This window comes from Rhea americana, unplaced genomic scaffold, assembly GCF_003343005.1.
Source record: "Rhea americana isolate MKP2758 unplaced genomic scaffold, rheAme1 scaffold_99, whole genome shotgun sequence".
NCBI classification, from domain to species: Eukaryota; Metazoa; Chordata; class Aves; order Rheiformes; family Rheidae; genus Rhea; species Rhea americana.
In genome coordinates this window covers 1,001,034-1,017,567 of record NW_028187188.1, presented here as the reverse complement: position 1 = coordinate 1,017,567, position 16,534 = coordinate 1,001,034, and the positions used below count along the sequence as shown (strand labels likewise).

At 40.0% G+C, this 16,534-nt stretch overlaps 1 protein-coding gene across 3 annotated transcripts in view; it reads left to right on the top strand.

The window, feature by feature from the left end:
• Positions 1–16,534, top strand: part of EMCN (endomucin) — a 54,072-nt gene that overhangs the window by 22,416 nt on the left and 15,122 nt on the right. For 2 of the 3 annotated variants that reach the window (XM_085325594.1, XM_085325596.1), the window contains exons 5-9: positions 2,986–3,108; positions 9,901–9,933; positions 13,000–13,065; positions 14,318–14,413; positions 16,187–16,211. In XM_085325594.1, the coding sequence (XP_085181720.1) occupies positions 2,986–3,108; positions 9,901–9,933; positions 13,000–13,065; positions 14,318–14,413; positions 16,187–16,211 (343 nt within the window). The remainder of the gene's footprint in view (positions 1–2,985; positions 3,109–9,900; positions 9,934–12,999; positions 13,066–14,317; positions 14,414–16,186; positions 16,212–16,534) is intronic. The other variant, XM_085325595.1, reaches the window with a different exon arrangement.

Genomic DNA, 16,534 nt, shown 5'->3' with positions numbered 1-16,534 from the left:
CCTGTGGGTGGTATAGTCCATCATAAAAATATGCATTCACGTGGAGATACGAGCTTCAGTTGCAAACGGCTACAGGTATAGGTTCTGCAAGTAGGATGGCTCAGGGTGTGAAGTCTTAATCAAAGCCTTTCTTTTCTGTTCCTGTTGTTTTCCCTTTTCACAAGCTGATCAGTCTGTCTCTGGTTGCTTGGATTTCAACTTACTTTTAAAGCCCTTCATTTATAACAGAAAATAAAAACTTTTAATAGTTGATTAATTAACCTAAAAACAGAAGGTTGTGTCTGCATAACCTACACCTCTTGAGTAAAGAGGAACATTGAATAAGACGTTGAGAACTGGTCTGGGCCAAAAGACTTCACTATATTTTYATTCAATTTTAAGAAAAAATTGGAAAAACTGTGTGTATGAAAACAAGTTTTAGTGTTTTAAGACAAAAATTTGGCCTACATTGCAAGAAGGTCATGGTTTGGCTTCGGTGCAAAGGACTGGGACAGGACATAGTGTAGGGGTTTTTGGATAGGACATGGTGTAGGGACTTTGCAGATGTATGGCCAGCCCTTGTGCGATACAGACAGGTTCCAGAATTGCTATATGGCTGGCTTGGCTACAGAAATCTGTCTGTTTTCACAGGCCAAGTCACACCACAGGTTGGCACTTTGAAATATTATTGACTTTACTAGCCAGTTCTGGGCAGTATGTACATCCGCAATAGCAGTGCAGGGTGGGGAGGAAAGTTTCTCCCTGAAGACAACACAGGCCTGGTAAGACCGCTGCTCTTAAAAGCAGAAGAGAGAACATGAAAGTTGGCCACTATCTCATATTTTTCACTAGCTTCTCCCCTCTTTTTTTTATTGTCCTTATGGAACTGAGGCAAAAATTGAAGGTGCCTCTATCGCATCTGATTTTTGATAAAAATCAGACATTTCTTTGTTTTCTAATGGAGACCACCACTTTCTGTACTTCAATCCTTGCTGAGAGCTTCAGTGAATGATCACATTCACACAGCAGAGATGTGACAAGGCTTCCAGTCTCTGCTACTATTTCTGTGGCTGCTGTCACCTTTCATTACAGATTCAGAAAAAGCCCTCAATGCTCCATACTCTGTAAAATCATGCAAAGGATTTTTTTTTTTTTTAAAAAAAAAGATCTTCAGTATTCTTTCCTTCTGCAGCCTGTAAGTACAATCTCTCCCTCTTTCTGTTCATGCTCTGTTATCTTAGAAACCAACAATTAGTCTTATTTATTAACAGGAGGGATGAAATCCACTAGTTCACATTTAGTCAAAAGAGTGATGTCACTTGTGCAGTCTAGACCCCAAAGCAAAATTTTAAGTAGTTTCACTCCACAGCAAGTTGCACCTGCAAACAAGAATGCCTAGACTGGGATACCTGAAGTTATTATCCCTTTGACAAATACGTGTTGAGAACAGTGGTTAACACACTGTCATTTATCTCATCGAAATACCTGCTGGGAGAGCTGCATCACCACCTAGGAGTTCTGCAACTGTAGCAATCAGCCCCATTCGGACAGCTATTTTACAATCTTTGCAGTTTTACAATTTTATTCATAATCAGCTGTTGACAACAAGCCCATTAAATGATGATGTGACTGCTTCGGCAGCAGCAGCCATTCTCCTCTGCTGTGCTGCTTTTCTGTGAATCCAGGCCTCCCTCTGTCAGACAGGCAGAAGTCTCTGCTGCAGCTGGCTAAGCCAGAGCATGATGAATTACTGCAGCGATGGATGTGTCAGTGGGGACRGCAGAAGTGAGTCACCACGTGCCCGCACAGAGTCCCCCCGCCTTTTCCAGCAGAGAATGTGGGCACCGCATTAAGGGCTTATGCCATCTCCTGCTTTTGAGATCAAATTAAACCTTGCATAGATATGAGTTAAGGGATTTACCAAAAAGGCAGATTTCTAGCACAGTGCTTTCAGTATTGCTATTGCATATATGAGCAATGGCTGGATATGGATGCTTCTGTTCCCATAGGCTTTTGTCACAGAAGCTATTCGATCTACTAAATGTGTTGTTGGTAGAGCCTTTACAGTGTATGAGGCGTAAGGCCTGGATACTGCTTAAGTGCTACTTCAAAGCCACAAGTCAGCAGAGAATTATGTTGCTAGGATTTAATCTTACAGTTGTATAGTGGAATTACGGGAACCTTCCCTGTGAGGCTGCATTTCTCATCTCAGGAGTGGTGAAAACTTGCACACAGAATTTGTACCTTAGCATGTCCACTTCACCCCTTGACATCAGGAATGAAGCCTGATCTGCAGTCCCCTGAAATAAGTGTAAAAAGCTTCACACAAAGCTGTAGTTAAAGACGTAAGTCATATCTGGTGCTATCTGTAAGTAGCAGAAAGAATTTCACCCAAACTGAATTAAAAAATGAAATGAAAATGAGATCATCTCTCCCCTCCCCTCCTGATCCCCTAYTGAGAAATATACAGCGTACAGCACATGTTCCCAAGAACAATCTGTTCTCACAGCTCCTAAACACAAGCAGAGTGCTTAGAGCTGGGCTGCTGCCAGGATTGACAGGACGTGGAGAACGTTTGATCCCAATGGGAAAACAGCTCTCTGTGGGGTTACGAGAAAACTGGCTGCCTCCCTCCTCATTTCTCCCACACACCTGATTATTTTGCACAGTTTGTAAGGCACATTTGTGTTTGAATGTCTCAGTGCATGAAGGATTACTGCTAGCCTGGTTTTCTCTTCATTCTCCTATCACATGCTTTTACTGACTCGCTCCTATGATAAGGGAGCGACAAGAGGGTTTCTGTTACTGCTTTTACAAGCCTGTACATGTTGGGGGGGTAGGGGAGCTCTTATTTTTTTTTAATTGGTGTAAAGTTAAAATTTAACATTTAAAGTTTGAGTCTAAAATAACTGCAGTAAGAACTAAAAGTGCAAAAGGTTGTGTTTAGAGATCCCTTCCATGATGAGAAATCTTCAGGTGTATCTGACCTGGTTGTCTCATTTCCAGCTACACAAGCAAATGAAACACAATCAGCACAAAATGGGACTTTGGCTGCTTCATCTACCAAGGGACCCTCCTTGCTTCCTACAACTGCTCAACAAAAAACAACTTTTGCTCCTGAAACCTCAAGTAAGTCTTGAAAACACATACACTATTTCCTTATCCAAATGGTTGAAAAGATGCAAATAATTTTGAATCCCTTCTTCATTTGTTGTGTATTGTTCTGGAATAATAGCCTCTCCTTATTTGTGAGTGATGTGATGTTGAATCCATGTCATCTAGTTATGCCGTTACAAGTGGTGATGGGCAAACTTCAGAAGATTCAGTCTGGATATTCAATGTCATTGTAAGAGGATATAAATTATAGAAGATAATAGAAATCCTTACACATGCTGCATGTGGTCATTGTGTAACATTCACTGACAGAGGCGGTCATTGAGATAAATCCTCTGGCTGCAAAGCAGAGGAAAACAGCTATAATTTTTATTACTGTTAATAAATCTGGAGGGCAAGCTAATGCATATTACCAATTAAATGACATTGTTCAAAGTACAACATGGTCACATGCAAGGTCAAAAAATATCAATCCTTCTCAACTCCCATCAAACTTTATTGTTTTGCCAGGTATGTTTATCCACTAAGCAACTTCGTGGCAAAGGCAGATGCCAGGTCGTAAGAGTGATAATTTATTATACTTTTATCTGGCTTAGCTTTGCTAGATTTTGAAGAATAATAAATCACTTAGGTTTTCTTAAGATCTCTTGAGCCCTCACTCAGTGCTTGCTCTCAGCTACATATGCTCTCATCTAAACCCAATGAGGACACTGATTTTGTTTGTATATCCCAATTATTATCACACAGCATCCTCCAAGAGAGATAAGACCCTGTACGACTGTCTAGACTGCTGTATGTGGGAGCTAAGCATGGGAGACAAGAATGAGTCCTCCATAACATTTTGTGGTGGTTAAACTAAGCATGGCAAATGTGTGTGCACTGTGATTTTCTCATGGAGGATGGGACTCGATATAAAACAGCAGTAATATCATATGCTCAGTACATACTGAAACAGTCAGAGCACAAAAAGTTGCAATAATAATAAGCATTTTAGAAATGTTGAATTTTGTTCATTTTTAATCCAGTGCCACTGATTTAGGTATCTTTATTTCAATAAGTTGGTGCCCCATAATACATATATTGTGAGCTGTAGTCACCTGAATATCCTATTATGTTTGGTGTCTTTTGGCAGACACACACAGTATGGAAACCTTACCCTTGTTATGTTGGAATAACACAGTAACTTAAAATATTTTTTATGGAATTTTCTTCCTTCTCACACAGGTAAATTCTCCGGGTTAAAATGAATATGTAATATCTATATACTTATGGGTTATGTGTATTGAATTACCTATTATATTATTTGTACAATTATATTCTACATTTAGAATTTCCCCAGAAAGCTTTTCATCCTTCCATGTGTCTGTTTGTGAAAATCATCATCTAACTCAGCTCACTTTGCTCTAAAACCAATAAATCTTCATTAGCTCAGGGACTATCCAAGAAGCCAGGACTCTAATTGCCTGTCTGAGAAAGAAAGAGACCATCTATCGTGGGCCACTCAGTCTAGGTCCTTGGCACAGCCAGTACTTTGAGTTCCCATAAAATTGCTGTTTCAAAATCACTTTCTAACTCACCAAGGCTTCCACTTTTATACCCTCCCTGTCTCCTCACAGAAATAGCCTCAGGCTTCTCTGTTTCATCTTAAATATGCAAGAAATCCCTTTACTCACCTTGATGAGTTAGGTAGCTTATCCGTAATGGGGGCACCTTTAGACCCTCACTGTTCCCTTCTCCTTGTGCAAGTTAAAGACTTAAAAATATTTGGCTGACTCTAAACAAGTTTCACCTCACATGTGCAATTGCTTGGGGCCAGAGGAAGCCACAGACAGCACTCTAATAACTTTAAAAATATTGCAAGTGTGGAGCCAATTGTTTGGATTTGCACTAAGACCAGTAGAAATACTGCATATCTCACCGAGATTAGATTTTTCCTCTACAGCTCTGTAAAATTTCATGTTCAGGTACTTCTCTAGAGATATGGATACCTTTTTGTTCAGCAGAGCAGAGGCTGGTATGCAAAAGGGGCTCACGCTGCAGCCTGTAGGGATAGTAGAGCTTGGAATCTGAAGGCACAGCTTCTGTGTGGGAGCTCAGGGGAACACAAATTAGTGCGAAATTGGTTCAAAACAGCACATTTCTGTTTGGTTTGTTCAACCAAAATATTTCAGCTGGCTAACCTCAATCCAAAGTAATATATTTAGTTTTGAGGCCATTTTTCACAAAAAAAATGCCATTTTTGTGAAAATTTCTGTTCTTGCTGGGGAAATATGAAAAGAAAAGCAGATTTTGAGGAGAAATTTCCAGCCAGCCATATCAGGGTGTGGGAGGAGTACCACAGAGAGCTGGAGAGCAACTGAAACGAGTGGGGGAGCCTTGGAAAGAACTTGGAGAAACATCAGAGAACAGTATTGCTGTATTAAAAAGATGAACCAGCCAACCCCAGAGGAGGGGCTGCATAGTGCTCAGCCAGGCTACAGAAGGGAATAAGGACTGTTTTTAGCAGAGGACAAGCTACGTGCCTGCCTGTGACACATGTACTTCTTCGGCTTTTGCTGTGTCTGTCATGTATAATATACCTCCTACTCATTCTCTGCCTCCACAAAGGAATGCTTGCTAAAACTTAATTTTCTCATTTTGTTTAATTAATGAAAAATAGGAGATTTAATGGATCCCTCAGAGTCTACATACATCTGAGAAACAGCAGCTATTGTATCTTTTCATACTGCAACCTAAACAACAAAAAATCCATAAAGCAGTATTAGAGTAAGTTCACCCAGCAGGTTGTTAAGATCAAATGATCTATTATAATAAACTGTCAAATGAATCAACCTGCTGCATCTATTGATATCTTTATTGCACTCCTCAAATTATAAATCCTACTCACTTGATTTGCAGGAGGCATCTTCCTTAGAAAAATTCTTATGAGTAAGTCAAGCTAGGTTTGACTCTTTCTATGCATAGACTATGTAAGAACTCTGGATAGTGATATKAGGTAAAAATTACTTCAGTGTCCTCACAAAAAGAAACATGTGAGAATCAAAGAGCTTGGGACATGGAAAATGTAGCAAAGCTTCAGTTAATACAGTTACAGATCTACCTCATGGTTAGGATAAGGAGGGATTTTCAAGGTTCTTAATTTTGCTTTGATTTATATTGCGGTATCCCCTCTGAGTAATCAGCCAAATTTATTCATTTGTTTTGCCAATGAACACAGTTTCATGTGGCTGCCCTCCAAAAAACAGAAGCAGCAAACTGCAGGATATCAAGGCTGTTTAGGTAGCAGACCTCKGAGGATAGAGTAGGGAGAGGTTAGTTACCAGTTCTTTCTCCATCTGTCAAGCTTCTAAACAGCTCCAAATTGACTCAGGCAGGTATTTTCAAATCAAACCACAGTCATTGCCAATTTTTTATCCTTGTCTTCCTTACTGCACAACAAGGACTCAGCACAGTCAGTGTAGTATACCTCACTTTTCATGATGAATCTGGAAACCTTCCCAGATTATTTATGCAGAGCATCTGTCCCGTCCCCCCCCCCAACTCCCAGCCCTGAAAGATGTGGTAAGCTACCAACAGACAGCTAGTACAACTATAGTAAATACGTTAGCAAAATGCTGCTTTTCTTTCTGTCTTTCTCTTTCTGTAGAACAGTAGTGCATTGCCCCACTACCAAGAAGGGCACAGGATGATTATTTATAAAATGCAAACTGAAAACACCTACTCACCTGCTTTGATAAGTGCACTTTGTTTATGCAGCAGGGCTGAGCAATCCTCGAGCACAGTGTGAGCTAACAGCTTGCTTGCATACTGGAGACAGTGAGGGAAGAGAGGGAAGGGCAAAAAGTTTTTCTTCATTGCCTACTTAAGTTTTCATCCTCTAACAGAATCCAGATGAGGTATCTTTGGGTAAGATGTTTGTCGTTCTATTGTGTATAGACACATGTAGTTTTTAAGAATAAGAGTCAGGAGGAGTCAGGAGGCTTCTGTAGTCCCTGAACTACAGGAAAGGGACTGTAGTCATGCTATCATGTTTACTACCTGCGATTCACTCTGCCTTCTGGGTTTACTGAAGTGGCAAAAGTTTGGCCAAGATAGCAGCATGAATTCTGAATGTGCCCATGGGTACTGACAGTCTAAAGGTCACCTGGTACTTCCCATTCCTAACATCACCTGCATACAGTTTTGACAAACCTTAAGTCTTTGGGCTGAAATTGCATATCAGCCTCAGTTCTGATAGATTTTTTTCTATTTATTTATTTATTCTGATTTCAGCCAAGGTGGTTCACTTTGTTTGCAATACTGAAATCAAGGGAAAATGTGTTAGAATCTTGAGAACTTTCCCTAGGAAAGCTCAGCTCTCATCAGACTTTAGAGAAAAGACTTGAAGTTTTGTAGAAAAGTGACTGACTCCTAAGACTTGGCAAGGTCTGCTCCCATCTCCATGACTATGCATGTGCAGGCAGGCAGGCACACACACACACACACACACACACACACACACACACACACACAGTTTTACAGTTTGCTTGATCAACAATTCCTACATGATCACATTATATTTTTTCCATGCAACCCCACTCACTATTTCCATGCAACCCCACTGCAGGAAAGGCAGTATTCAAGTAATGAGCAATCATTTCATATTTCAAGGGTTCCTTAATGCTGGATTTAATGGCATCACAGAATCAGTAAGGTTGGAAGGGACCTCTGGAGATCATCTAGTCCAACCTCCCAAAGATTTCCTGGTGCTGGTTCCACTGGGGCTTGAACCCAGAACCTTTAGCATGTAAAGCAGATGTGATAACCACTAAACTRTATGTGTCCTCCTCCTTTCTGTACTGTGTGCTATTCCAAATCTTCTTTGACAGTAGTTATTAACTTTCTCAAGCTCTTCTTTAGATCTTGTCATTTAATATTACCTAAACATCTTATAAGCATTACCTAATGAATCATCACAGATTTCCTCTATGAGTAAGATGGCACTACTTTTTGCAGATGAATTGCTGAGACGATAAAAAAGCTTTTGTAAAAAATATCCACTGAGTTTTAGGAAGCCAGCATGAGATACAGTGTACCTTCAGAGTACTTAGTATTACTAATATTTAGTATGTTCAAGAAGAGTTCTCACTGCAGACTTCTGAGTGCTTGACTTTTCAACTTGAACAGGCTTTTCATGCATGCTTCTGATTAAAGTGCAATTAAAGCTCTGTCACATGTGTCATTAGGAGAAATGGTTATTTAGACCCCAGTGGCTCAAGTGATTCCTGTTTTTAATTGTGCGTTGAGAGGCGGAAACACAATGGCACCCATTCGAATTTTCAAAGAGTATATTCACAGTATTAGAATAGTGTGTTTAACTCATATTACAGCTCCTATTGCAGGAGCTGTATTTGTACAGAGCATCAGTTCACAGCACTGAAAGTGCAGCAAAGGCATAAAAGTGAATTTGTACTCCCCTGGGATACTAGTCTGATGTAGAGTTGTGTAACCCTGGGCACACAGAGGAGATGCTTGATGCCTGCTCTGAGTTATGGCAACTTTTGCAGCATTACCTTTGCTGTCTCCCAACCTGGCACAGCTGTGATGCAGAGGATGTGGCAGTCGGACATGTTCTTCCTAGGAGCTCTCAGTATAAGATCAGTTAAGCTATGTTCCCCACAGTCACCTTGGCAGAAGCAAACACTGAAAAGATGCAGCGATGGGGCTTTTATGGTGCTATCCAACCTAGAGGAAGCACCCAAACACCCTGATTTACACCTCAGAATAGCAAGCAACTGCTGAGGACATACAGCCTTGGGGTTGCTTTTTCTTTTTTTTTGCATGGTAGCTTCAGTAATCCAGTGTGAGAGACCTCAACAGTCAGGCAGAGAGCCAGTCACTAGCCTCTGGCAAGAGACAGTCTGTCTTGTACAAACAGATAAATATTTTGCTGCCAGTTCACGCAGGTGGATATTTTCAAAGACACGGATGAGTTAAGTGCCCAGCTTCCTTTGACTACAGAGCGGTCATAGAAGAGATTTAATGTAACATAATAAAAATCACAGTGGGAGTGATGGTTGTCTGTGGCTGGCCTCCAAATGTGAAATATTCACAACCTTCTTAATTTCCAAGCATGCTACAGTCTAGACACATGAATACAGCAGCATACTAACAAAAGCAGGAATTAGTGTTCTGCACCAAAAATATCTGAAGTGAGCAGAGCAGCTGACAGTGGTGGGCCAGTAAGCATTATGCAGACAGTAATGTAAGGTCCATTGCTTCCTCATTAACAATGCCTCTTAATCCTGCTGCTCAGCAGTCTGCTAGCCAAGAACACTAAGATAATTAATGAAGATTCATTTTTAAAAGGTTTTGTGACACYTGAAGATGTGTCTCAGGAATCTGAGTTTCTTTTATTAAAACACTCATAGTATTTGTCAATTAAATGCTAGCTGTTCACTCCAAAGTGCCTATTTGGTTTTGACAGGAGAAATTTTTTAGGAACGTTATCAATTAATTCAGGATTTTCTCCTCTTGAGTGGAACAGCAACCCAGTGTGGGCTGCGCTTTGGATTCTAGTTCAGTTTATAAGCGACTTCTGCAGACTTTGATAGCTCTGATTTTTTGAGCTCATGAACAGTGTCAGCAGGGCAGCCATAGGCAGCCACCATTCCAGGACAGTGTTCATTGTGCAGTTACAGAGCACATTGTTAGAGTCTGCCAATTTGCATGATATTCAAAACTCTCCTTGCTTTCTCCTCCCTATAAGCAAGGACATCTAATCTTAAAACAGTTACTAATAAAGCTGTTCCTTCTGTTTTATTACAGGCCTTCCTGTGAACTCCACAGCAGAACCAAAAAGTAAGAGTCACAGAAGGGTTTGATCTTTGCACACTTACTAAAAGGGCTGGCTTGAGGTGAGAGGGAGGCAGACTGAGGAAAGGAAATGCTGAGGGAAGTAAGAGGCTCCAAGGGAAGAATGAATTGAAGTGTAACACTGAGAAGTAGATGAATGATGCTTAAGTTGTAACAATGAGAAACTTCTGTGAACTCAACTGAATGCCATGTTGGACCAGAAAATACTGAAAAGAAAACACAGCAGGAGCAAAAAAAAAAAAAAAAAAATCAGGCCCAGCAAATCACGTCATGCAGTGGGAAATTGATATAAAAGTACAGTATTTACCAAGGAGCTTGTTCTTGCTGGTGGCTCTCATTGCTTGTGCTATAGTTAGAACAAGCAATAAGAACTGCCCAGAGTAAGGCAGCAGTTTCCTGTGCTACTGAACYAGTATTGTGCTATTTCCTTTTCTTTGGGTTTATCAGGAAGCAGTCTGCTCTGTACTGGTCCCTGCAGTTCCTGCTGCTGCTGCTAACAGTTTGTCCCTCCTGTTATCATGATGAATCTATTACTCTAATTAATTGTTATTCACATTCCACATCATTCCATAGCTGGAAAATATCTTCCAGATTCACTCTGCAGATCCAGAGAATACAGATAGGTGGGCTGGCTTGTGAGAGAATTTTAACTAATAAAGTGGATAACTGAATTAAAGGTTTTAATTCCTTAATCCATTTTATTAATTCAATAGTATTTCTTTTTAGCCATTGTATTTCTTATTGATAGTCTCATATAGTTAAAACATTGACATATGGATTCCTCTTTTCTGCATTACTCACATTTAATAGAGAGATCTAGGAAAATAACCTGTGGATTTGAATCTTCAGTTTTTCCCAGAGGAGTTGTTAGACAAATACAGACGAYACACATTCATGTTTTTCAGTGTAATTTTTTTTTTCTATTGATATTTTCAAACAGTATCCAKGATAAGTCATTGCTGCAATAATTGCCTGCTTGCCCTATATATCCTGTAGTGTATCAGGTAAGGTAATGGGGCAGTAGTATTCCCCTGGGAAATCTGAAGCAATCACATGGAATTATCAATGCATAAGAATTATTTATGTCACCTCCTGATGGTTCACACATTCCATCCCTGCATTATCATCTCTCAGCAGATAGGCACCACAGGGGAGGTGACTTCTACTTTAAAGAAACATAGTGCTTTTTCAGAGATAAGGGCTCAGACAATGATTGTTTCCTATACTACAGCATCAGAAGGTCTCAGCTAAAACTGTATTGGTTTGGCACCTTGCAAACACATAGTAAGGGATCGTTTCTCCCCAAGAGGTTTCACAAACTTACACCAGAACATCCCCCCTCCCCCCCCCAAAAAAAGGAAACAAAACAGAGAAGACAAACAACCTGCCCAAAATTCAAATGGCTGCACAACAGCATAACAAATATTAGAACACAGTCCTCACAAATCCTTACCTTTGCAGTACCATCCRTGTTGCATTTTAAGCAGGATGTGGCTTCTAGTTATCTGGAAAATCCAGTGTACTTGCATATCCAGCAAACCTGTGAAGAAACTAGCCCCTGGATCTCCTCTGCTTTACTCCTCTTGTGTCAAGTGACATATCTGCATACGTTACATATTTGAATGGACATGTATGTTGTGAGAATGGAAATAGGGGTGAAAGGAGAAGAATGGAGAAAAAAGAGTCTCCAAAACATTCATTGATACTGGACCTGAGTTTAGAATTTGTGCAGCAAGCAGAGGAGTATTGGCTTGGCATTGTTTGTTAACAATAATTCAGTAGACTAGAATTATTATGTCTGTGCAAAGGCTTCCATAAAAATGATAGGCCTGTAATTCAGAAGCTTCCCAGTAGAGAATTGAATCCTGGCTCTCAGAATGGCCCTGGAAATTGATTTGAATGATTCAGTTAATTTCATGACTCAGTTTTCACCCATCAAGTTGTACTTTCTTCTGTTCTYTGGAGAAGAACTGTGCATCCCTACAAGTGCACAAGGCATATCTATCTGTACACCCGACCAACAGATCAGTGACTGGGACAGAGCCTCAGTGGGTGCATCCCTGTTATAATTACTCATAYAGAAAAAGAGCTATACTCTCTGCTACTATCTCCATTTAACAGACCTTCTTCCCAAGGCACTATTGTTTAGAGCCACATTTGTTATTATAATGAGCAACAGAAATGTTTGGCCTTACATTATGATGTTGATGCTAGGCATCTAGCTATCTATTTATGCAGTTGATGATTGGCTTTTTCAATGGCAGTAAACACAGGTATACTCAAGCCTCCTTTCAATATGGAATATAATCTTGTGTGTATGTAATGTTACTAGGGAAGCACAGAAGTTTGCTTTTTCCTTTTGCTCTCTTGCAGTTCAGTGGTTCTGTTTTTATTCAGACTATTTGGAACAAAGTGATAAACATCTTGTGATAAAGTGATAAACCTGACTGAAATTCAGATTGGCATATAAAGAGAGAAACACATTCTGTAAAATCTTGCCTTAAAAAAGTCCSAGAGGCTCCCAACAATCATTGCTGTCTCCAACTATGGCAAAGAGCATACACATGCTTTCATAACACTTGACTCTCAAAAAAATTTCACCTCTGAATGTCTTTGTTTACTATTAGCATTTTTTACTATTAATAGTGAGTGAATTATTTTGATGTTTCTTCTTYTGGAGGCAGGTCTAATGTTCACTCTCTTGCTTATTTATTTGTGCGTCAAGAGATCTCTCTAAAGTCAAACAGTATCTTAACCTCCTAAAATTGAAAAAGTTTGTAGTTCACGCTCTGTAGGTAAGYAAGCAGATGGTCCTAGGGAAGACAATCCATATGAAGTGCTTTTTTCTCCTAGGTCACACTAAATAAACTTTTCTATCTGCTTGCCAAACTATTCCAGGTATTATTAAGAACATGTTTATCAGTGGAGCACACAATGGCTGCAGAATTCAGAACACAACAACTGTATGGGAAGGGTAAGGAAAGAGAGGGGAAGATGAGCTCTGACAATAATATGTTAACCTAGCAGGCAATGTTTCTTCTGCAAATCTAGGTTTTAGCAGTCCTGGAAGCAGCTCTGGAGAAGAGAAAATGCCAGAGGATACCATCCATTATTCTAGTGAGTGTTCCTACTTTATTGTCCATCTCTTGAGTTTTCAGTAGATCTGTTTGGCTCTAGGTGAGTGATCAGAGTAGCAGAGAAATAAAACTGGCAGTTTTATCTTGGTCTTTACCAGAGCGTAGACTTTATTACAAACCCATTTTAAATGTCTGTAATAAAACTCCTCTCAAAGAGAAACAGAGCTTAACAAGTTGATACCATTCTCACTGGAGAACAGCTTAATTATTCCTAAGGACTGAGGTCAAAGTGATACAACTGGAAAAAATCTGAACAGTCATCTCCTGAGAGAGAAGACACAAGGAAATATAAGGAAATATGCAGTCCCTGGCCTGTAGCCCCTGGGCCCAGGGCACAGCCACCCTCTACAAGCCAGCAGGCTAGAGCCTGCTAAATTTGCATGTGGCAGGGTGCTGCCAAAAAAAAAAAAAGAGAGAGAGAGAGAGAGAGAGAGAGAGAGAGAGAGAGATAAATGGAGAGAAACTGGGTCTGTATGTTTCCCCCAGCAAAGCTTCTCTTCATTACATAATTCTTTCCTTTTTATTTCTTGGCTGGGAAACACCTGTCAGGAAATGGCAGATGGTGGGAAATAATAAAAGGAAAGAAATGTCCTCATTTAAAAAAGAGAGCTTGCATTTTCTATCCCTGGTTATAAGTGCTGTGGAGAATGTCGCTAAATTATGTAATTCCTTGGTGTCTTTTGGTGCTTACAATGTTAAAAGAAAAATAATTACTTTAGTCACTGAATTTCAGATGAGTCTTGTCCCCCCCCCCCCCAAAAAAAAAGTCACATGCAGCAAAAATTTGCTCCTGAAACACAATTTGCTCCTGTTTTGTAAAACCTTTGGGGGGCATTGACACTGGGGTGAATCATGAATATTTTGATCAAGATTACAGTGTTCCCACCAGGGAAGATGTTAAAACCTTACTCTCCTACAGAAACATAGCTGCAAGTTGGCTCTGAAGGGCTGTGCGACTGCTGGGGATGCCAGGCTGGGGAATGACTAAGGATGGGGGAGGGAAGGGGCCTAAATCTTCCCTTCAAAAAGACTGCAAGCCTGACACTCAGTGGGTGTGTGAGGAATAACAGGAGCAACAAATTACCCAGCTCCTGAGAAATTCATAGTTTGATGAAGTTGCTATGGAAGGAGAAGCTAGAGATTCTTCTTGAATTTGTGCATGTGAGTGCRTGTGTAGGTTAGTAATGCAAGCAAGAGGCAGCAGGCAAAATGATATTCGCCCTCTTTTTCAGGTGTTATCTTGCCAATTGTGATCACCTTGATAGTAATCACCCTTTCTGTCTTCTCTCTGGTGGCTTTGTACAGAATGTGCCAGAAGAAAACACCAGGTATTTTGCTTTCTCTGTGTGGGGGGGACAGGGGAAATGAGAACCACTAAGCTTTTTATTATTAAAAGATCTCTGGGATTTTTTAGAGTGCCATAGCCATAGATGTTGCTGTAGTCTAATAAGAAATCTTCCTGATTTWAAAGTGTTTACCTAAAATAGGAAAGAAACACTTCATTTTCAAAATCAGTGTGAAGAATAGAGGGAGTAAAAATGTCTGTAATTTTTGAAGAACATATAAAGCCTTAAAGCTTTTTGTTTCCCCTTTTGCAGCTACGAAGCGTTAACAAACAGCTGTGCTAACACAATCAGTTAACTTAGTGGAAAACAAAGATGCAAAATAAGTTTGGAGATACTGTTAAGAAAAGCACCTGTATTCATTTCATATCTGCTCCAAATGCAGGCAAAGGAAAATCAATGCTTTCTTTTAGGAAATATTCAATATTTGTAGTATTTATATATGTATATTATTTTCCAGTTATAGTATACACATGGGCACAAAATCCCCRAACAGACACTATTTTTATAAAGAGACAGTCATTTTGACAGATCAGCCAAAGCCAGTACCTGCCKGTCTGTGAAATACTTAAGATAATGGAGATAACTCCATTAAATTCTATTTGCCAAGTATGCTACARAGTTGCCAGAGTGGGCCATAGGCAAATGTAATTCTCCATTAAATTAATATGTATATCTGAATCCAGACTGTGTTTTTTCTCTCCCTATGAGATGACATTAGTTAAGAGATCTCTGCAGAACCTTAACTGTGAAATTTCTGGGCCTTGGGAATATAAACTCACAGGGTATTGAAGCTGTAGCTCAAGCAAAATTGCATGTCACAAACAATTTAGCAAATGACATGCAGAACCAGAACCAAATAAAAACAGGATATTGATCCCTGCTTAGAAAATTACTGAATATTCAGAATCAAGAGGTAAAGATATTGGTTGAAGAAAGTTTCTTTGCCAGGCCCCCATCACATACAAATGCCAGCACACAGAGTACTAGTAAATTTGCTTGGAAACTACAGTAGACATCTGTGGTCCTTTTTTTTTTTCTTTTTTCTTTTTTTTCCTTTTTTTTTCCCCAGGATTTGCTCAGGTCTATCTGGTTTGCTTCCCCTGCAGACTGAAAGCACTATGACTGGTGCAGTAGAACACGAATTAGCTCCATGTCTCTGATACAACCCCCTAACCCCATCCATCTGTCCGCACTTGCACGTTAGAATAAAATATGTTCAGTATATGATTCATTCTGGAGGAGAAATGCATTTCTTGTTGGTTGGGATGACAGGCTACAACTGGGAAACCTTCAAACCGTGACAACCGTGGTTGGTGAGCAATTAGCAGGCCCTTTGCTGCATAGTCTTTGCTCAAGGACTGCTAATCTAGATTCCATTCCGAAATTTCCAAGAGCTAGGCCAAAGATGAAAACTGGACACTTAACTGCCAGTTTAAGAACCTTGGTCTGAAAACTGGGAGCAATAATTATTTCTGCTATGCTCTTCACAAGCCACACATCTTTCTCCTTAGGTTCCAGAAATATTGGATCGAACAGTATCAGTTCACTTACAAAGCTAACATGGTGATCTGTTGAGAAAAGGAACCAGAAAAGTGCCAGATACCATTCCTACTGATTGACTGTGTTAAAGTACTTAATGCAATACCATGGAATCGCACCATGTCTTCTGCTGGAGACAGCAATAGCTGTGTCTAAATGTTTTACTTAACTGAGTTCTAGCAGTCAAAATGATACTAACTTTGTTTCTTTTTCCAGAGAGACAAGAGAATGGAACTGAACAGTAGGTTGAATCCTGTCTTTGTGTTTTTTTAAGATCACATGGCGCTTGTGAATGCAGCAGATTCTGCATTTGCTTTTCTTTGATCTTTCTCTATTTAGACACAGTAAGAGATTGCTGCCCCCAARGAACTGCTGTTGAAAGTGATGTGCTTGCAGTTCTTGTACACCTGTTACACCTGTAGGCACGATAACCAGCTGTCCCAGCACGGACAGAAATGTGATGCCTTGAGCTGTTTTGCAGGGGATCCTTTTGAAACAGATAAATGGTTTATCATGTGCCACAGAGCCCAGATCATTGGCCCAGTCTTTCTTCTTCTTCTTCTT